The sequence below is a fragment of the Zootoca vivipara genome, chromosome 10, assembly GCF_965207765.1.
Source record: "Zootoca vivipara chromosome 10, rZooViv2.hap1.1, whole genome shotgun sequence".
NCBI classification, from domain to species: domain Eukaryota; kingdom Metazoa; phylum Chordata; class Lepidosauria; order Squamata; family Lacertidae; genus Zootoca; species Zootoca vivipara.
The window spans coordinates 41,271,638-41,294,071 of NC_142593.1; the positions used below are offsets into that span (position 1 = coordinate 41,271,638).

Sequence of the window (22,434 nt, forward strand, 5' to 3'; positions counted from 1 at the left end):
AGCACCTTAGAGACCCACTAAGTCTACGGTGCTACTGGAAGGAATTTTTAAATTTTGTTTCGACTACGTCAAACCAACACAGCTACCTACCTGTAACTAAATATTTCAAGCTACTACAGTTTGAATTAAGCAGCAAAAGGAAGCTTGCATAACTCTGAAATCTATTTGCATGGGATGAATTGTTTTATCTTGCGTAGTTAGTTGTACACCTGGTGCTTGCTCTCTCGTTGCCTTGATCATTTTATTATTTTCCAGATCATCACCAGCAATTAAGCAAAAGTCTGCCAGTCTGAAGAGCTGACACTTTGCCAGACATGTGTTAAAAGAAATTAGGCAGCAAATGGGAGGGCAGTGTGCAATCCTGAATAGATATTCCAAGCATGGTCTGTATTTGGACTTGAGTGCAGAACCCCAGGGTGACACTAGAGTTCCATTTGCAAAACAGAGGTGGCGGATCCTAACCTTAAAGATGCAAACAACTGTTTTTGAGTTTACTGGTGAGGACAGTGCTTCTTGGGAAAGGTGCCTTCTCTTTTGCCACCACTAACTAATGGCAAAATATAGGTGCATACCTGTGCTAGCAGTAGACCAATGGATCAAGTGCAGAGTAATGAATCAGCAGATCTCTGGAGCACTTGCTCCTCCCAGACAGTGAAAGTAACTTTGTCTCCTATTAATGATGATAGCTGGTGTGCACCAGTGTTGGCTTTCTTTGTTGTGCTTGCACCTGTCTGTGCTCGCATAGTCACAGGGGAGCTGTGGATTTAAGGGACATGCTTGGAATGTCAGCTGGGCTGGGCACCAGGCTAACAGGTGCTGGGCACAGAGCATTGACATACTCAGAAGTATCAACCAAAACATGTTAGATGAGAATCAAAGATATGAGGAATACATTGCACATCCAGGGTGAATACAAGGTAGGTTACACTTTTGGGTTATACTTGTACCCAGTGCGGTGCTAAGTAACCATCCCATCAGTGCAAGGATTTACACTTGTACAATGGGATTTCTCTCTCTCTCTCTCTCTCTCTCTCTCTCTCTCTCTCTCTCTCTCTCACACACACACACACACACACACACACACACACACACACACAGCTTGGCCATGTGTCCCCTAAATGTGCTTACCCTAGTTATTTATTTCCCATCCTTCACCCTAAGGTCCAAAGGCAGACTGTTGTTGTTTAGTCGTGTCCGACTCTTCGTGACCCCATGGACCAGAGCACGCCAGGCACTCCTGTCTTTAGGCAGACTACAGCATTAAAAACAACTTAAAACAAAAAAGGTGAATCGTAAAAGCTTACCAACCTTCCACAATTCCATACCTTCAAGATGTTACAGACAAATGATCAGGGCTGATGGGAGTTGTAGTCTGCAGGTTTTGGGCAGCACCTGGAAAGGGGAAGGCTAGTTTATAGATTAGGATCCTAGTTTGTATTTTCTAAAACAGGTGATGATGAGATTAGCCTGTGGCCATTTTATGTGATACAACGAATCCATCACACACATTTTATTTCATTGCCCATTCTATGCAAAAATATATGACAAATATTTGGCCCCCTTATTGAAGGAGGGGACCTATCACACTGACTCTTCCAGGGTGACCTATCGGTTGAATAATTGTAGGAATGACGTTGTGGAGAATGTGGCAAGACTTTTGAGTGACGCCATGTAATTATGTCACCATAGGTCCTATTAGCTACCTTTTTATCTTAGGATGTCTGGACAGTTTTAACCGAAAGTACCTCCTACTATGTTTCGTTACCTGTGTTGTGTTTCAATCCATGTATACAACATACTCTTACTATGCCAATAAAGGAGATTGATTGATGTGGTATAAACAAGTGGGGTATTGCAAGTTATTATAGGATATGGCACCAGGGCCTTAATCAGTGGCCCTAAATCAGGTACAAGTTATTCTCCTCTCCCCCCCCATTCAACTGTGCTAAAGCTTCTCCAGTCAACTGTGGACTTTTTGAACCCCAGCCAAATAGAAGAGATGCAGGAAGGCATACAACTTGGGCTTCAGCCTCAAGAGAATGGGTTATTGTACCGTAGTACTGTTGAAGCTAATCCATAAGACAGGGTGTAGCTGCTTTTTAAATTAACAGATAAGTATGCATGGTATATTAATCCTAGGGAATGCAAAAATTCACTCAAACCTGTCCTAGCTGGGCTTGCATCCTAACAGTATTATGAAGAAAGAAATATGGAATAGGCTAAATGCATTAATCCTAAAATGCTCATATAGTTGCCTTAGAAAGTCTCAGTGCATCCTTTAGGAGCCATAACTCATGACTTGTCCTTAACTGCAATGTTTATATTGCTAGGAGTCTGTGGATAAGATTTTGCAAAAATTTGACTTAGAGAACGAATGTTCACTTGGCTTTTTTAATTGTAGCGTTTTTCTGCCATGGCAGTAAAAACCTGGGTGAAACATCATCTTGAGCTGGTTTGCATGACAAGGTGTCAGGGATTGGCTGGATGATGAGGTGTGGTGGGAGGCACCACCCGGGAGACCCTCAGAGGAGGAAGGCTCAAAGCCCAGGGATTGGTGGTGGGACACTGAGGACAGATCAGAGGGAGACGTGTGGGATGCTTGAAGGGGCAACAGGATTTAGTGAGCAGGGAGAGCCTGCGACAGGAAGCAGTTCAGACTCAGAGGCTGAAGCAGGAGGCTCCAGAAGCAAACAGGGAACTTGCCTCTCCTACTGCGACAAGCTCCCCTCCCACCTTGTCTCCAAGGACATGGCCGAGTGGTGCGTAGGGCAGAACAAAAGAGATGCCCAGACACAGTTTGAGATTGCGTGGAAAACATCCGGCAGAAGAGGGGGTGGAAGGCAGGGACCGCCAATCTTGGCAACAGCTCCATAGGGCGATACCTACCGAGAGTGTTTCTGATTATATGTTCATTGCTTTGAATAAGAAGTTAACTTCACTGACAACTGGCTCTGCTTCTTCGGCTGACCTGCATCTGACTCCAGCCCTGACATATGATAAGCCAAACTCTGGGTTACGAAGACTGGATGAAGATGTGTGCTCACAGCCAGTTTGCTTCTTCCCTGTCCAGTTTATTCTTGTCCCAAGGTAAGCTAGGCTAGGGTTTGGCTTAGCATGTTGTGTGAATCAGGACTCCTGGTTAAGCTCTCTTCTCACTAACCAGGAGCTGTAGGCTAACCAGAGACAAGCTGCAAGTCCTGGTTCAAACGACATGCTAAGCAAAAGCTTGAGGAAGGCACATAGCTCAATGGTAGAGCATATGCTTTGAATGCAGAAGGTTCCAGAATCAATCCCTGACAATTCCAGGTAGAGGCCTATGCCCCAAACCCTGGAGAACCGCTGCAAAGTCAAAATAGACAGTACTAAACTAGATGGACTAATGGTCTGACTCAGTATATTTATGGGCACTGTCACATTTGTATTTTGTATTTGCTCACACATAGGCCCCTATTTCTGCATTAAGCTGCAATTTTTGCTAATCTGCATAAACATTTTCATTTTAATATGTGAACTTCAATAGAACAGTTAGAAAGGAAGAAAGCAGGCAGGGAACATAGTTCCATTCTGCACATTAGTCTGGTGATATGAATTAGTTTGTATGGGGAATCACAGAAATAAATTCCTCAAACAAACCTTTTTAAAGATACTGTAATTTGTCGTTGTTATTTCATATCTGAAAGTAGGATAAACTTATTCTAATGTTTGTGAAAACAGTTTAGATGATAAGATCGTTAGTTTTCATGCAACCCGCTGTTTCGAGATGTCATTTTGTCATGGGAAATGCAGTAAATTGGTTGAATATATTGTTTCTGTGACTCTATCTTGACTGGAAAAGGGTAGCAAGTTATGAAATAGTCTATGTTGCCTCCTTGTGTGAATATCCCTAACAAATTCTGCAAAAAGTGCCTTTTTTGGATTCATCAGCCTCAAAATCAGCAAAAACTTACAACATATGTTATAATAAGTCATGCATATAAATAAAATAGTGTTTCCGTAATGGAAAAAGGGGAAAATGTTAAGGTTCTTTTTGTCTCCTTACATGCTGAATAAATAAAGAACTGATATTTTAAATTAACAATTAGCTATTAATGCTGACTAAAGTGTTTAGAAAACAGGATCTCAGTTCTTCATATTTTATGCAGATTGTTTATAGCTGCATTAACATGGCAGTTTATTCCATTTTCATGACTTTTCCTTAACTGTTCTGCATTATATTTGAGCTTTCACACAATATAAAAGCAACTTTCGTAGCTCATATCTGTGTTATTTGCCTCCAGAAAAAAATCCATTTGCCAATAATGTGCTATATTCCACGATAGTTCTGGAAATGCCTTTTGCACCGTGCGAAATCTCAACTGTAATGTGGAAATTAACAGTTAGGGAAACTTTGTGAAAATGGAATAAACAGCCACGTGAATGCAGCCAAAGATTTTGATGGATAATTTGAGTGTTTCATGAACCATAGTTTTTATTGTTGCTCTCATAATTGGCCAATAACTTCCTATTTCATGATGTACTGATGTTAAGGCGGGAAGATTCATTAGTGTTATTCATCTAGTGTTTCATCGTGGAGCATTCTTATGAATGTAGGTAATTTGCAAAAAGCTGGTGGATGCTGAATTCTGCTAATCAGTGCATGTCAGTCTCAGAAGGACGCTTTGAATAAGTCATCTTCAATAGATGTAACTAAGCATTTACTTAGTGTCTAAGTCTTGATATTAATGACTTAGTCCTGTGACCCAAAGCAGGAGAGTTCATCAATGAGTCGATCCTAGAAGAGGCAGCAATTAAAAAACAACAACATCTCTAATCATTCTTCCATCCATATACTTGATAACAAATATACAGATGTACTACAATACAAATATCAGTCACTGGGACCTCAGTGCTTAATTATGGATTGTACAAGCAAGTTTACCAATTGCAGTAGGGTTTTGGCATGCCTAACTTTCTGTTTGTTGCACAGTCTCTTAACCTGCATTGTAATTATATTGCTCCAGTCCATTGTAGTCTTCATAATTTGCCCTGTGAAAATCTTTCAAGTCTCAAAGCTTCTATTTACACATGTAAGATCTTGTTAGCAGTACTTCCTTTGATTTTGTGTCGATTCATTTGCAGCATTTTAATGTTGCTTCTAGAAGAAGTATCAAATGCTTTCCTTGGAAGGGAGATTACCTCTTGAAATGAGTAGCAGTGCTAGACTTGTAAGGCAGAGTGCAGGAGGTCATTCCCAGGTGACAGAACAAATCCATAAATCACATTATAGCATCTGTCTTTAAAATGCTTTAAATCTATCTAATTAGTAACCATAACAAGCTACACCCTTTTGGAATGATCATCATACCAATAGGCAATTGCTAAATTCACAGAACAAGTGTAGGTTAACCTACAATGTCTGACGTGTCCAATTAAGTCATTCCTTTCTATCAAAATCCCACTTTCTTCTCTTCAGCATGCCAGTGTTAAGAGTTTTAAGCTTTAGAAACACCATGTTCATCTTTTAGGAGTTTGATGACCACCATTTAAGTCCTATTTAATAAGGCACAGGAAGAAATATCTGCTTCAAATCACCTGGGTGCATATGATGCTTCTACGCAAACTCTTTTACTTGTGTTTATATCTTATATTTTAATTTTAAGCAAAAAAGGGGCCACCGTAGATATTTGCAGCGATGAGGGATAAAAATGTATGGCAAAGAAGAACCATGGTGAGATTGGCCTGGGATAGCCAGCAAAGGTGTAAGCATTTTTTAAATGCAGTGGTTCCTCAAAGAGGAAGAAGTCTGAAGAACTTATATACTGTATATGTAGTCATAACTGAAATAATTGTTTTAGGTCATCTTTATTGCTCATATGAACTTAAATGATTAGTTATTCACACCTGTATTCTGTATGGACTGGCATGAGTGAGTGCTTCTGCTAATTTTAATATGAACATAGTGTTCAAATTCATCAATCTATCTTCAGATGCATATCAGGAAGAGTTAAGCCTTTTTGATATTAACGTAGCACCAGTTGGAAATAAACAGACTATGATTTCAGTGCTAGACATTGCCTTAAGGCAAAAGAAATTACACTGTCATGCGGAGGATATGTAGCTGCTGCTATTTTGGTGTTTCATTTCTTTGTTGTCACATAGTTGAAACTGATCCAGATGAGGAAGAAGTGGAAACTAACAAAAGATGATTACCTGCATGTGACTGGCTATAGGATTTTTTAGGGTGGGGGTTGGTGAGAGAGAAAGCAGTCCTGAAAGTTTGTTCTAAACACTTTCACTTTCCCTTGTACATTCTTTGGGGGCATAAGTTCTGAAGAATTAACAAATATTTCAGAATATGACACACACATATCAAGTTGTGAAAAAAGTTTTTGTTCTGACCTGCCTTCTCTCAAAAGTTTTGGCCACATGAAATGGTTAAGGTAAATTATAAGTAACATGTCATAGTGTGCACAGTGAATTGTCCCCAGGAAGTTGGTACATATTTACTGCGCCCTGTATCTCAGTTTAGGATTTACATTTTTCTGTGCTAAACTTGAAGCCTCAGAACTATCTCTGAAGTCAAAAGCACAACATTACAGTATTCAAATATTGAGGTTACAAAAGCTTGGAAGCCAGGTCTTGGAAAAAGTAAGTATTGCCAAATGCAACTGATAAAAAACACACCTGCTCCATGGCACCACAATCCAACATCTAGCCTTTGCAATGTAGAGTTTCTAGGAATGCCCCAAGATACATAATAGACACTGAACTAAGGATAATTACTGGCAATGTTAAAGCTAACATTACCAAATACATGGAAGTATTCAGAAAGTAAATTATATTTATCTTTAAAATTTATTATTTTATTGCATTCATCTTGCCAAGAAATGGTGTCATTGTTACTAATAAGGACAGTATTCCAAATGGCAAAGCTAATTGACAAATTTCCCCATTTGTTTGGCTGTTTACTCTTTAAAAGATAATATTGCTCCAACAGATGTTTTTGTTGGCTGACTGTAGTAGAAGGAAATAAATCACACAATGTATTTTTGCTGTTAATTAGGAAGTAGGGCCATAATGATTACATAAATAGATCATTACTTTGTTTACTCTGGCTCCTCTATACTTGGGACGGTGCAGAATAGTTCACATGATCCAGAACAATGGTGTCCCCCATCCTATATTTGTGCATCTGGTTCTTCTTGCCAAAGTGCAGAACCTTACATTTGTCCCTGTTGAAATTCATTTTGTTAGTTCATTTTGAATTCTGATTCTGTCTTCTGCAGCATTAGCTACCCCTCTCTGTTGTCATCTGCAAATTTGATGAGCATCTCCTCAGTTCCTTCATCCAAGTCATTTTTAAAGATGTTGAACAACAGCAGTCAGGACAGAACCCTGTGGCACCCCACTTGTCACTTTTTTCCAGGATGACAAGGAACCATTGGGTTCAGTCAATCAACTTACTACAAATCCACCCAACAGTTACCCCGTTCAACCCAGGCCCTGGATATTTGAATTCATTTAAAGTATCTAGGTGTTCCCTTACTACCTCTTTTCTTATATTGGGCTGCAGCTTCTTTCTTACGTCATTCTGTTATCACCAGGTTGGGCATCACTTTCCTTTTGGGTGAAGACAGAGACAAAGTAGATGTTGAGCAGTTCCACCTTTTCTCTGTCACCCAATAGCATTTCTTTGTCTTCCCCACGCAGAGGACCTACCACTTGCTTGTTCTTTCTCTTACTTCAGACACAGCCAAAGAAACTTTTTAATATTATTTTTAACCTACTTTGCAAGCCTGAGCTCATTCTGAGCTTAAGCCAGCCTGACTTCCCCCCTGCAACTGTTGACTACTTGTGTATACTCCTCTTGTATATATGTTTTTTAAATCACAAAATGACTGCAGCAATGGTATCTACAAATAATAATAATAATAATAATAATAATAATAATAATAATAATAATAATAATATATTATATTATTTATACCCCACCCATCTGGCTGGGTTTCCCCAGTCACTCTGGGCGGCTTCCAACAAAATATTAAAATACAATGGTCTGTTAAACATTAAAAGCTTCCCTAAACAAAGATCAGAGCTAGCTGTTTGATGCTTTTGCATACATAGCTTCGAGACTCCTTCGGGTAGTGATAAAGCGGGATATCAAATCCAAACTCCTCCTCTTCTACTGAGGAATAATTCCCATCAGTGAGCTGGGGTAGAAAGCTCTAGATCAGGCACCCCCAAACTTCGGCCCTCCAGTAGTTTTGGACTACAATTCCCATCACCCCTGACCACTGGTCCTGTTAGCTAGGGATCATGGGAGTTGTAGGCCAAAACATCCGGAGGGCCGCAGTTTGGGGGTGCCTGCTCTAGATGGTCACATAGTGGCAACCACTAGGAAGGGAATCTCCCTGCTGTACTGGTGGGTATCAATTGCTGTACCATGCAGGAATGACTTATTATACCCATAGCAAGATTTGCCAACACTGTTTAATATGGGAGATCTGTTTTTTGCTAGAATACTGTTATTTTAAGCATGGTATTGTTAATTAAATGAGTAAGTGTGTGATCATCTTTAATGGGGTTATCTAAGCAGTTTTCCTTTAGTGTTTGAAACTCTTGCTAGCACATAATGGAAGTCAAGCAAAACTTCAAAAGCTTTATTAACTAAAAACACAGCTGACCTCTATGTATGGTTTGACGCTTCATCTGTAAGAATGTGTACATTTACACAGCAGTTATTATTTACAACTTTTACCTGTGGCTATCTAAAGCTAAGTAATTTTAAATCTGCTAAAGTGGAGATGTGCATAGATGGTAGACGCTTATTAACACTGATATTTATGTATTTTCTCAGGGTGAAATAGGTGGTATAGCTATAGCATTTGCTCCAATTAGGCATTTAGAGTTGTCTTCTGTGGTATATGTGTATATATATGGACTTCACTACATAGGGTAAAAAGGATAAATACGAGAGATCTTTTCTTTACTCACACCTGTCAATGCTGGACTCTAATGTGTGGTGGGAAATTGAAAGGCATATTTCATAGGTCCATGGAATCCACTTGAAAGGCATATTTCATAGGTCCAGGGAATCCAGCCTTCTCAAACCTTACTCTTTGGAGATGTTTTGACTAGAAGTGCTTTTAGCTTTAGCCGGTACGGCCAATAGTCAGGGGTGATGCAAGTTGTGACTCAAAACATCTTGGGTGCACCTTCTTGGGGAAGGCTGCACTAGGCTGTGCATGGTCATGATGCTAATTTGACCTTGAGTGATCTTTCAAGGGCAGGTGTGGTGGGGACACTCTTTTCATCTGTGCCTCGGTGCAGAGAGATTTCTATGTCTTTACGTCTGTGCCTTGTTTGGTTTTTCTCTAGTTCTGCTGTGATTTCAGGTAATTGATTCTTGTTCTTGAGCATTTTTGTTTGCTCCCTGATAATGAAAAGTGCTAAACTGTTTCAAATGATAAAGATAGGAAAAGATGCAAACATGTCAGTTATTTGTTTGATTGCAATTGTTGATGTCATTGCACCAGAGTACATTAGCTGTACCCTGCTAGTTAGCCTATTTTAAAGTGTTGTGGTGCCACACAGGCATCAATAGAGTTGCTATGATAGTATTTCAGTTGCTGTTTTGATGTTTATTTATAGAGCTGAGATGCTTTTATATGTTGATGGAAGAATTTTAGCATGCTTTAAAGTTATGCCATTAAAATACTGTGAAATATTATGGAAGTGTACCCATAGTTTCCTCATTAGAGGTTACAAGGAAAATATTTTCCCTCCTTGGTCAATTATATATTTATTTTTACTTGGCCTAAATAATAAGGGTGGAGTAATTTAAAACCAGGCAATGGGAAGTTAGTAACCTGAGAGTTTTTAGGATGCAGGGCAGAAACGTTTTTTTTTATAGTTGTTGCTTTCAACAGATATTTGTACTAAATTCTTACAACTTCTGTTAAATTTTATTTATATACTGTATTTTAAATGCTGTGTTAATTGAAAAAAAATGTAAATCTTAATACTGATTTTTTTTTTGGTCTTCTGAAGTAATGCATTATTTAAGAGCTGCAGTTTAGTTTTAAGATCAGTGTGTGTTTGTGCTCAGTGAAGTTGAGTGACAAAGGCAGTGCATATGTATAGAGATGGAATTAGAGAAAAAGAACAACACTGCTTGAAATGCATAAGGGGCTTCTTGGGTAAGCCATTTGGAGCTCTAGTTTTCTTTTGTCCTTATTACTTGCTGTTGCAAAAATATCCTTAGAGGTTTCTTTGTCCTGGTATATTATCCATATTTGTGCCATGTAGGGTGATGAGTTGTACCAGGATAGTATTTAGGTCTTTCTTGCTTAAGGTTCTTTCGTTTCCTATTTGTTCAGACACTGATCAAACTAAATGAAAAATTCAGTACTTCTTCAGAACAATTAAAGCCAGTGCTTTTTTCCCTAAAAATGTTTAGGGGTACTCTCGTTTTGACTCAAGGAAAACCACCATTTTATAGTTCAAATCAGGAAAAATAAATACAGTAGAAGTACAAAGATTCACAAAGTGTTTAGGGGTATGTGTACCCCTGCATCCTCCCCCCCCCCAGAAAAAAAGCACTGATTAAAGCCTTGCCATTGCAGTGCATCTTGGAGTAGGTTACAGAACCCCCTTTTTTGGAAAAAGAAGAAGAGTAAACTGGTTAAGGAAGGATACTAGAACAAAATTAAGATATAACAAATTGAGGTGTGGTTGTGGGTGTTTTCTTTTATTTATTTTTTAAAATAATTTTTATTGATTTTACAGAATAAGACATAAAAAACACATATCAAATTTATTTTTCTTTTCTTTTTCTCTGTTTTCTTTTAGCCTAAAACTATCTCTGGATTGATGGAAGATGTAATGGCATAAAATCTGTGCTATATTTCTAGAATAATAACATATCTCTAGCTAAATTGTCCTAGAGTGAAAAATGCCCAAGTAAATCAGTTTGTCTCTGCCTAGAGTTATGGGTAACTTGTATTAATTTACCAACTATTTCATATTCGAAAACCTATGACTGTGTGATGATTTGAAGGAAGAGCCTGAAACCAAAGAATGTGGAAGTTCTGTCTTGTCCTAATATAACCCACTAATGTGATGGGTGTGGTTGGAAAAATGTGAGCAATCAGTTGTAAGTTGAATCAGTGCCCATCCTAGCTGGTGAAAATCAGCCAGGAGGATCTGAGACTGTTATCCAGTATGTTCGTTTGTTCAACATTTGTTCAAAGTTGCATTTGTCAAGACTTTCCTAAAAAAATAAAATGATTTTTGTATTACTTTTATGACCAGTTTAAAACCATCCTGTCTTCTCCAGTCTTTCTGTTTTCTGTAATGTGAGAAAAGGCACACATTTTGTAGTGTGACTCAGCTGATACCATTCTAGCTATAGACATCTGTATGGTGCTGGGATGTCACTTATATCATTGGCTGACTAAGCCTTTTAGAATCATAGAATTGTAGAGTTGGAAGGGATCCCAAGGGTCATCTAGTCCAATCCCCTGCAATGCAGGAATCTCAACTAAAGCATCCATGACAGATGGCCATCCAACCTCTGCTTAAAAACATTCAAATTATGGAGAACCCACCACCTTCCGAGGAAGGCCGTTCCACTGTTGAACAGCACTTACTGTCAGAAAACAAGGTTGTTCCTTTTCCATGTGACAGTCCTTTAGATCAGCGTCCCCAAACTACGGCCCCCGGGCCGGATGCGGCCCAATCGGCCTTCCAATCCGGCCCGCGACGACCCCCGCCGCCCGCTGCCGCCGCCCGCTATCACGGCGCGCGGCGCAGCGACGATCTAAAAAATCAGCAAAAAATCGCCGAAAATCCTTTGTGCGCATGCGTATGGGCCTCTCCCGACCCGGAAGAGGTCATTTCTGGTGCACTTCCGGGTCGGGGGAGGCCCATACGCATGCGCACAAGCGATTTTCGGCGATTTTTTCCCCGCCCGTGTGCGTGTGCGCATGCGCACGGGCGCGCACTCCCCCGCCCTCCGGCCCGATGCGCGCGCACTCCCCCGCCCTCCGGCCCGCCGCACGGTAAGTCTGGGGACCCCTGCTTTAGATGGTGGCTATATGTTGTTTGTTTCCAACACCACTGCCCCAAACTGAGACATCAGAACAGCAAACTTCCTTTTAAAGCTCTACTGATGATTTTGACACGATGATGATTGAATGCCATAATTTATCAGTTTGAGCTGAATTTGGCATGGCTACACTGTGTTCAGCACATGCATTAACTGTGCTAGAGCAGGCATCCCCAAACTTCGGCCCTCCAGATGTTTTGGACTACAATTCCCATCTTCCCTGACCACTGGTCCTGTTAGCTAGGGATCATGGGAGTTGTAGGCCAAAACATCTGGAGGGCCGCAGTTTGGGGATGCCTGTGCTAGAGTGTCTTGGCTATAGAAGTAGGTATGAGCTGAGTTGCAGACTGACTACATACTAAACCAAGTGCACAGACACATAATGGACTCTGCTTCAGGCTCTGTATACAGTTCCATCATCACCTGCTGGGAATATTTCTGTTTCACCAATTATCTCCATATGGATACTGTAAGGGAGAGGGCTTATAGAGAACCCCCCCCTCATCCGAAGCAGCCAGTCTCCCAGCAGTCATGAGAGCGAAGGGTCTGATGGAGGGAGTCAGGAAATGGAGAGGGAGTGCCAGGGCTCTGGCAACATCCAAGAGCCCCTGCTCCATAGGCAGGAAGAGAGGGAGGCGGAAAGAGAGGACAGGAATCGGTCAGACAGAAGACCCGTCCCCCCCGACGCCGGAATTGAGGAGGAGGAGGAAAGGGAGGCGCTTCTCAGTTCCGAGGCTTTTATGTTGGTTCAGAACGTGGAGGGGGGCAGTGCAGGAATCTGACTCGAGCGGGTAGACATGGAATCAGCAGTTCGTTACACTGTAAATAATGTGCACCAATAAAAACGTCTGAAAGACAAGCATGTGGAAGGTCGTTACTCAAGAGTAGTCACTACAACCTTGACAGATACCCTATATGAACTATGATATATGAACTCCAACTTATGACTGTGGACATTGCATTTATGTTGGACTAAGTCCTTTTTGATACTTTGCAACATGTGGTTGTGCTATTTATGTTATTTTACATTGTCTTTATAAATTCTTGAATGACTTGTTACAGCAGCCGGTTACGCCTGACTTCATTAAAGGCAAAATTCCTCTTGAACATTTCTTATAGGTTGTTTAGTTGAACCTTTTAGTCACCATGTTTTAGTTACTACGTGAGCTACAATATTGTTACAGACATATAGTCAACAAGTCCATGAACAATTCCATATAATAAGATGACCCGAAACACTCGAGTACTGACAATAGGATAATGACCACAACTGTTCTGCAGATCTAGCTTGGAAGCATGTCAGTGCCTATTAGAGCTATCACAAGCACCGTCTTGGTGTTATCTATTTGCCTCAACAGAATGACATACTAAATAGTAGAACAGAGATTTGCCAACTCTAGGGCATGTACTCTCATGATTTATTTCAAAACATACCTTTAATTCCTAAAATCTGATTAATTTCATACCAGAGTTGTTTTAATATATTTTTCTGCTTTCAATAACTAATAAATGCATTTGGACCTCTCAGGATATCTCAGAAAATGTTAATCTGACCGGAGAGGTTTGGGCCAAAAATAATATAAGGATATGCCTTTAGGAAGCAGAACTTGATTGCAAAAGTACTCTTTCACACTTGTGATTCCCAGCTACTGGTATTCAGGCACATACTGCCTCCAACAGTTAAAACAAAGCACAGTCCTTTTGACTAGTAGCCATTGATAGCCTTGTCCTCCGTGAAGTTGTCCAATCCTCTTTTAAAGCCATCCAAGTCAGTGACCATCACTGCCTCTTATAGGAGTGGATTGCTTAGTTTAACTGTCCGCTTTTGTCTGCCCTGAATTTTCAACATTTTCAACAGCTTCACTGGGTGTTCCTGAGTTCTACTGTTCTACTGTTAGGTGAAATGGAGAAAAGCCAGTGTGGTGTAGTGGTTAAGAGTGGTAGACTCGTAATCTGGGGAACTGGGTTCGCGTCTCCGCTCCTCCACATGCAGCTGCTGGGTGACCTTGGGCTAGTCACACTTCTTTGAAGTCTCTCAGCCCCACTCACCTCACAGGGTGTTTGTTGTGGGGGAGGAAGGGAAAGGAGAATGTTAGCCGCTTTGAGACTCCTTCGGGTAGTGATAAAGCGGGGTATCAAATCCAAACTCTTCTTCTTCTTCTCCACTTTCTCCACACGATGCATAATTTCATACACCTTTCTCACAATTTTATAAACCTCAATAATTGGTATTACATGTGATATAATTATGCAAGATGCTGTTAACGACATTAAAGTCTTCAAAAACCTAATAGGAAACTTGTTTTTCCCCCTCCACGACAATGTAGATCATGTTGCTTTTAATATTCAATTCTTTGTTTATCATGTAGTGATACAATGATTGTACACTGAATGGTAGTCTTAATAGATCAAGCTAAACATAATTAATTCCCCCTTGGCAAATACCATGTTCTGTAAGGAATTTTTTTTTATCATGTTCTATAGTTGAGCTAAGTGCATACTGTTTATAGAGCCTCAGGGATTTCACCTGAATTTCATTGGGGAAGTTTAAGTAATATACAGATGAATCTGCTATTCAGAAGGGCATCAAGACAAGATGGATGTAGAAGGTTTTTCTCTCTCTCCTATGTGTGTTTGAACCATATTCTTCAGTTTTTCTGTATAGTATTAACTTGTTTCCAACACCACTTGTTTGTAAATAGCCAACACTAAAAAAATTAGAATTAAAGAAAGTATGAAGTATGCCAAAAGCTGTGTCCTTCTAACAAACCAAATGGATTTAAAAACTTTAAAAAAGAAAGATGCCTAGTAAAGATTAAATCAGTAGTTTAATTATCTTTTAATTTACGTTTCTTAATAATTCTTCATGGTCTCTTTGAACTCCCACACAGGATTCTGCACCCATAGAATTCTCTGACTGGAAATAATTGTTAGGGAGAATGGGATTTGCAATTTTTATGGCTCCTGATTCCATTTGGGAGGCAAAGGAACTGATATATCCTGTGTTCCCTAGTAGGAAACGATGTTCCTATTCATGCTCAGAAGTGTTTCAGTTAAAAATAACATTCCTGTTTCCCTCCATCCCTTATTCTTCTAACAAAATATGAAATGAAATGAAATTCCCTTGTGTCCTTTCAATATATTTGTAATGGTAGTTAGTAATTTATTTAGAGGTGTGTGCTTTTCATTCTTTTACTGACTCATTCTTGGTCAGCACAGGGTCTTTTTTCCTGTGGTGCATTCAAGCACCTTGGGACTGAAGGGGTGACAGGTCCTCCACTGAGTGAGAACAGCATTTTCCTGACACAAGTCTTTTCATCAGTCCTTCTCCCTGTTTTCTCAGCTGATCCTTTGTACTTTGGGGGGAAGGCTCGGTGACGTGCTGTAGTCTTTTCGATGGGTCCCACAACACCTATTAAATAGAACCATCATTTCCATTTAGGCTGCACTCCTTCCTCCTGTCCTCCATCATTAATTGCTGTTAGTTTTTGGGTGCAGGATCACAAGGTCGGCGGTTCGAATCCACACAATGGGGTGAGCTCCCATTGCTCTGTCCCAGCTCCTGCCAGCCTAGCAGTTCGAAAGCATACCAGCACGAGTAGATAAATAGGTGCCGCTGCAATGGGAAGGTAAACAGCGTTTTCATGCGCTCTGGCTTCTGTTGCGGTGTCCTGTTGTGCCAGAAGCGGTTTAGTCATGCTGGCCACATGACCCAGAAAGCTGTCTGTGGACAAACACCAGTTCCCTTGGTCTGAAGTCCATAGTCACCTTTGCCTGGACTTAACTGTTTAGTGGTCCTTTACCCCCCCGTTTTTTTTTTACCTTAGGTGGCTATTTAGATGCTAGCAGCTGCAGTAGCTGTCTTACTTTTGATGGTAATTGCCATTTTTTGCCCCTTTTATGTTAGCAACTTCATCTGAGGTGTTCAGAATTCACTTTCTCCACACTGTGAATCCATATGGCCAAAATGTACTTTTTACTTTCCTGTCAAAGAGTTGCTATCTTATTAGTGACTTCAACTTGATGAACTATTTCTTGCAGTGTCATCTTAAAGTGCATGTATTTGTTAAGCCAGATGGCAAAGCTTCTTTCTAGTGCTATTCGAGCTAACATGTACATTGTTTGAACCTTAGGCTTCTTGTGACTTGCATCTCCTTTCCTCAGGAAAGCCTTTCTGGTTGCTATTGTTACTGCATGGCGTGCAAGTGGATTCTGTGACATCCTCCATCACATCACTCTCAGGATCTATGCTGCCTTTGCCGTGATCTTTAGGCAATTAACAAGTTAAAATATCAAACCAGGAAATATGTACTTAGCTCCTCCCCCTCCTTACTGGAATCAGTTTTTATTTTATTTTGTCTATCTTCAAAATGGCCATGTGAAACTCCTGACTTCTTTGTCTTAGTTGTTTCAGGCTCATGCATTATTTCCGTACTTTGCCATTCCTGTTTCAATCTTTTTTATTTACCGTATTTTTTGCTCCATAAGACGCACCTGACCATAAGACATACCTAGTTTTTAGCTCAAAGTTGTTGAGCTTACTTTGCAAAGGGGGGAAAAAATCCTGTTTTTATGGGGTTCAACTCACAGTTTTGCAGCTTCTTTAGGAAAGGAAAGGGAGCCGTTTCTACAGATTCCAGACAGATAATCTAATCAGCCAGTCACATGTCGCTGGGGAAACAAACAGCCTCCATCTGCAGAACATTCAACAATGGAAGCCTGGGCAAGGGGGCGGAGCCAGAAAGGGAGCCAGTGATTGACCACACATTCACTCCATAAGATGCACAGACATTTCCCCTTACTTTTAAGGAGGAAAAAAGTGTGTCTTATGGAGCGAAAAATACGGCATTTGTCAAAACTGCTCCAGTTGGTTCCCCTTTACAAACATCTAACATTCATGCCAAAAGTGCTATCTCATTTTCACTGCCAGCAGGAACTGATTCTCCCTTCCTTTTGCCCTTCTCTTGTTCTTCCATGGGACAAGGTGTGGTACTCTCTGGATGTCTGTAGAGAACTGAAGAGCTACATTCCATGGGAAAAATACGTGTTGAGCAAGAACAAAGTACCATGAATGCGAACTCTTCTAAAAAGTTAAACGGGAAGAGAGGTGCATATAGGATTATCACCAGCACACAGCGCCACAAGTTTATGGTGAATTTTCTGGTCAGCATATGATGTGATGATAAAATGGAGAGAGGAGATCCATGTACGCCAGCTTGAGCTCTTTGGAGGAAAGGTGGGATATAAATGTAATAATAAATTCAGGGCTTTTCTTATAGAGTAGAATTTTAAATTGTAGCAGTATTACTCTGGATCATGATTGTTAGGGAAAACCCCATGTGAGAATTATTATATATTCATATCCCCAGCCTTCAAAGCTTATTTGTTCAATTATGTACACTACATACACCTTGCTTCTTGTCCCTCTCTATTGTAAGTAATATTTATTTGGAAGCCAAGAACAGGTATTCCCTTTATTTCTATTCTGTTCATGTTAACCCAAAAGTCAAATGATGGTCAAAACCTAAAACATGGTAAAATAGTATTTTGTGCCACAGAGCTTTTGGGTTGTTTATGGTCCAAATCTACAACAGTTCACAGTAAAATTTCCCACTGAGAAACCTTGCCAGCTCTTCAGCTGCCATTTTCTCCACATCACTGTAAAGGTAAAGGTAAAGGTAAAGGGACCCCTGACCGTTAAGTACAGTAGTGGACGACTCTGGGTTGCGTTGTTCATCTTGCTTTCGTGGCCGAGGGAGCCAGCGTACAGCTTCCAGGTCATGTGGCCAGCATGACAAAGCCGCTTCTGGTGAACTAGAGCAGCGCACGGAAACGCCGTTTACCTTCCCGCTGGAGCAGTACCTATATACCGTATCTATTTGCACTTTGACGTGCTTTTGAACTGCTAGGTTGGCAGGAACAGGGAGCAAGCAACAGGAGCTCACCCCATTGCAGGGATTCAAACCGCCGACCTTCTGTTCGGCAAGCCCTAGGCTCTGTGGTTTAGACCACAGCGCCACCCGTGTCCCTTCTCACATCACTACTACTATGAAAAAGGGAGATTGGCTATCACAATGAATTTTGTTGCTCATTCTAATGATATCTTAAATGAAGTCCCACTCTGTTGCACTGTTGTATGATTGCTTGGTGGCATTTAGCTAAACATTAAAAAAAATGGATTTGAGAAAAGTAGGTTGCAATGCTTTGTGAAGAAAGTGTTGAGATTCAGTGGACAGCTGCTACAATGAGCCATGTAATGATATTGTTGTTGACAATATCGAGAGACAATGGAGTACACCTCTGGGATGAAGTCAAATGTTAGCAGCACCAAAGTGATGTCTCTGGGATACAAGCTGTGTGTATGGAGGTCCTGAGCTGCCTAGACAACAAGACCCTCTCTCTTGGTCTTAATGATGTGATTCAAGGGAAAGCAGAGCAATACGTTTGGCACTAGCTTGGCTGCAGGAGTTGCCAGGAAGAGGCATACAAAATTCTATCCAACCATCTTAGGGGCTCCTGATTTGTATAGGGTCTACTCTTTAGCCTTTTCCTATTCCAAAGGTGTCCCGCAAGGCAGATGGTATGGATTTTTCCTTGGGGTTTACTCCCAAAGCCTTTCTTATAATTTAGTATAGCCAGAAGGCAGCAGAGGTTTAGGATCCGAGATTTCCTTCCCTTAGATGGGCTACCTTCCTAGGTTGATGAGTTTCTTCTGCCTTGCCATGTTCTTGATTAATTTGTGGTTCTTTAGAACTTTGCTTGGAGTGTTGCAATCTGCTATAACCCTTAATTAAGTCATACTTTGAAATCTCTTTGTTAGTACAATATATTTTTTCAACTCCTACTATTTCAGGAAACTGCATTTAACTGTATGTTTTAGCGATAAGACACAAGTGGCTAATAGTGACCAAAGCTTTTAAAGAACAAAGAGTTCAATAAAGCCAAAATAGGCAAGAAACCGATCTCCTTCCTCAGCTAGTTTAGTCTACGTGTAGTATTGGAGTGTGTGTCGTTTATAGTCAAAACAGTACATGAAGCTATAATGACTTTAATACCTCTTCGGTTCCCCTCTTTTCTTTTTCTTTTTTGAGGAACCTTTTGCTTAGCTGTGTTGGTTACATATAACTTCAGGAACATGGGGTTAGACTTTACGGTTTGTTTAGCTATGAAGGGATGACAGACTTGTGCGGGGGATGGGATGGTAAAGGGAGCTTACTTTTGGAATGTAAATACATGTAGAGCTCGTCTTCTTTTGTTTAGCATCTCTTTAAACTAAGACAAAAAGATCAGTGCATGAATGAATAGCAGCATGGTGAAATACCTAAATGTTTGAGTTAAAATTTTTGGATGTTTGAAATCCTATTTGGATCCTTTTCCCAGATCGTAGTGCATTCATATGCACTCAGCAGGAAACTTCATGGAGATACACATTTGAGCAGAAGGTCTTTGGCGGTGTCTTTTTCTTAACTTGTGTCTTTTCTTCTTTTGAAGAAAGTAATGGCTTAAGTCTGACTGAAGAACAATCTTTTTTTTTTTTTGTACATTCCTTATAAGGATTTACTTATGGTTCACAGATTTTTTTTTATCCGCCATCTATGTCTGCAGTCCTTTGGATTTTAAATAGTATATGGCCTACTGCAAACAAGAGGAAATGCCAAATTAAAGATTTAATGGCATATTGCTCAATGATAAAAGGTGACAAATTATAAAGCAGCCTGTTAAATTAAAGCTGATCGAACACAATTAAAAAAATTTTATCAGGATTTGTTGTGCACATGAAAAATGGGGGAGGGGGGGAATTGGTGAAGTGGCCAAATTTTGAAATTAATCTAAGCATTAGGTTGATAAATAAATTAATATTTGTTGATAGATGTTCTTGGGCATCATATATTCCAGGGTTCAGATAAGCTGAAAATTTTGGAGCACATGCATAACTTTGAAGCACACTAATAATCTTGAATAAGTTTGGTATTGGCTTCTAGCAACAGACATATCTTTTGTTCCTGTGAAGCCAGTGGCTGGGGAGACATTAGCCTTTACAAATGATTAGGCACCAAGTCTAAAGAAAATGCAAGTCTCTTAACCTCTCTCCACTCATTTGCCTTAGTTACACTTTTCACCCCCACTACCCAGCTTAATTTACAAGGCAGTGAGCAGATTTGTCTATCTTTTATTTTGTCATTGTATGCTTTACTTTTAGGGGACATAAAAGAAAATGACTGAAAAGAAAAAAGGAATATTTTTGTTCATACAGATTTTTCTTCTTCTTCATGTGTATGTCTAATATTCATTGTCCCTTATATTGAAGTAGAGGGATGGAAGGCTGAGTCAAAATCAAATCAATGCTAATAATATACAATGCAGGCAGTACCTCCATTTTGCGTGTGTGTGTGTGTTTTAAGTTCATCTTCCACATGTGTTATTTATTTACCTTTATTCAGGGAAAATATAATATTGTGCTTTTAGTCCCTAGCATTATTTTAATGTTGCTAGAAAAAAAAACATGGTTTACTGGCATTTTATAGAGGGTGATTTGGATGTTACCAAAGGAGCCCAGGAGCCCTTCCATCAAGGAAAGGGAACCTTTGGATACAACCCTATATACATTAGGACAGGGGTCAGCAAACTTGGTTTCATATTTTTGTTGGAAGCATAGTTGTTGATAGATCCATCTTATGATCTTTGGCTGTTATTGATATAAGATGGACAACATCACTTTTCTAAGATGAGTGTTCATGTATTATCTTCATAAAGGTGAAGGTAAAGGGACCCCTGACCATTAGATCTAGTCGTGACCAACTCTGGGGTTGCGCGCTCATCTCGCATTATTGGCCGAGGGAGCCGGCGTATAGCTTCCAGGTCATGTGGCCAGCATGACCAAGCTGCTTCTGGCAAACCAGAGCAGCACATGGAAACGCCGCTTACCTTCCTGCTGTAGTGGTTCCTATTTATCTACTTGCATTTTTGACGTGCTTTCGAACTGCTAGGTTGGCAGGAGCTGGGACCAAGCAACGGGAGCTCACCCCGTCACAGGGATTCGAACCGACAACCTTCTGATCAGCAAGCCCTAGGCTCAGTGGTTTAACCCACAGTGCCACCTGGGTCCCTATTATCTTCATAGAGTGCAACAATAATTGCATTCAGGTGCATTCAGTTTAGATGCTCACAGTAGAATTATGAGATGTTGGCTTAAAGTGTTTGTATTGTCTAGAAGAGATTGTTCAAGATCACCTGATGTCTCAAGGGAAACCTGTGTATACTATCCTAATATGCTTCTAACTTGAGAGAAGACTCGGTTACAAACAATTTTTAAATTTTTCATGTCCTCTGTAAGATTAGCTAAATTTATCCTTTAAGACTCTCATATTATGCACTCTCAAAATGATGTTACAACAGTAGTTACTGGAGAAACATGACACTTTTGAAATGTGGGCAGCTTGTTAAACTTTCTGTTATCTTTAGTCCTATTCAGGTCTTTGTTTCCAAGCATGTGAAGAGGCCAGCACAGGAACACATGGGGTTACCCACAGCCCTTCAAAACATACAGTTTGGCAACATCCACTAGCTCACACTTAATTGGCCCAGTCTGAAGAGAGTTCAACTTGCATTGGGTTTCCTCCAAGGGGTGGGGGTAGTCTCACAGGTTTCAGCTGGCCTCTTCCTGTATTGGGTACCCATGGGTAAAGGTAAAGGGACCCCTGCCCCAGTTGTGACCGACTCTGGGGTTGCGGCGCTCATCTCGCTTTATTGGCCGAGGGAGCCGGCGTACAGCTTCCAGGTCATGTGGCCAGCATGACTAAGCTGCTTCTAGTGAACCAGAGTAGTGCACGGAAACGCCATTTACCTTACCTATTTATCTACTTGCACTTTGACGTGCTTTCGAACTGGGTACTGAACCCCTAAAACAGGACTGTTGTTGTTACCTAATGTGTTCTTTTTTTAGGCCAGCATCTTCTGGTAAGACTGCACATGAGCACCTAAGGACATACTAAACACAGTGTCTTTCACACCAATAACAACAGTGGAAATGGCTTTTTAAAAAGTACATTTCAGGCATGGGGAGATGATCTGATTTAATTCTTTACTCCCTGCTGTAGTCCTGATCTGGATGAAGCCTTTGCATTTGTTGTTTGTACTGGAAGAAAGCTCCAATGGGATCTCCCCTACCCAATGTAAATAGCAAAAGTGGGGACTGAACCTGAATTGGGGCCAGAGTGGGAACGAAGCCTTAAAGCCCCCCCTACCTACCAAGCCTGAGTCCTGATCCAGATCAGGACCTTGCACCTGCAATTTAGTTTTTAAAAGCCATTCATGCTTGCTAATTGTGCAAATAGCACCACATCTGG

At 40.5% G+C, this 22,434-nt stretch overlaps 1 protein-coding gene across 4 annotated transcripts in view; it reads left to right on the forward strand.

Annotated features, from left to right (window-relative positions):
* ARL15 (ARF like GTPase 15) overlaps window positions 1-22,434 on the forward strand; it is a 155,011-nt gene that overhangs the window by 95,184 nt on the left and 37,393 nt on the right. Inside the window, exon 6 of one of the 4 annotated variants that reach the window (XM_088652764.1) lies at window positions 10,831-11,302. The exons of the other annotated variants lie outside the window; for them this stretch is intronic. Within the exon in view, the coding sequence (XP_088508890.1) occupies window positions 10,831-10,872 (42 nt within the window). The 3' untranslated portion in view covers window positions 10,873-11,302. Of the gene's footprint in view, window positions 1-10,830; window positions 11,303-22,434 lie in introns of those variants that run through there. 4 annotated transcript variants of the gene reach the window in all.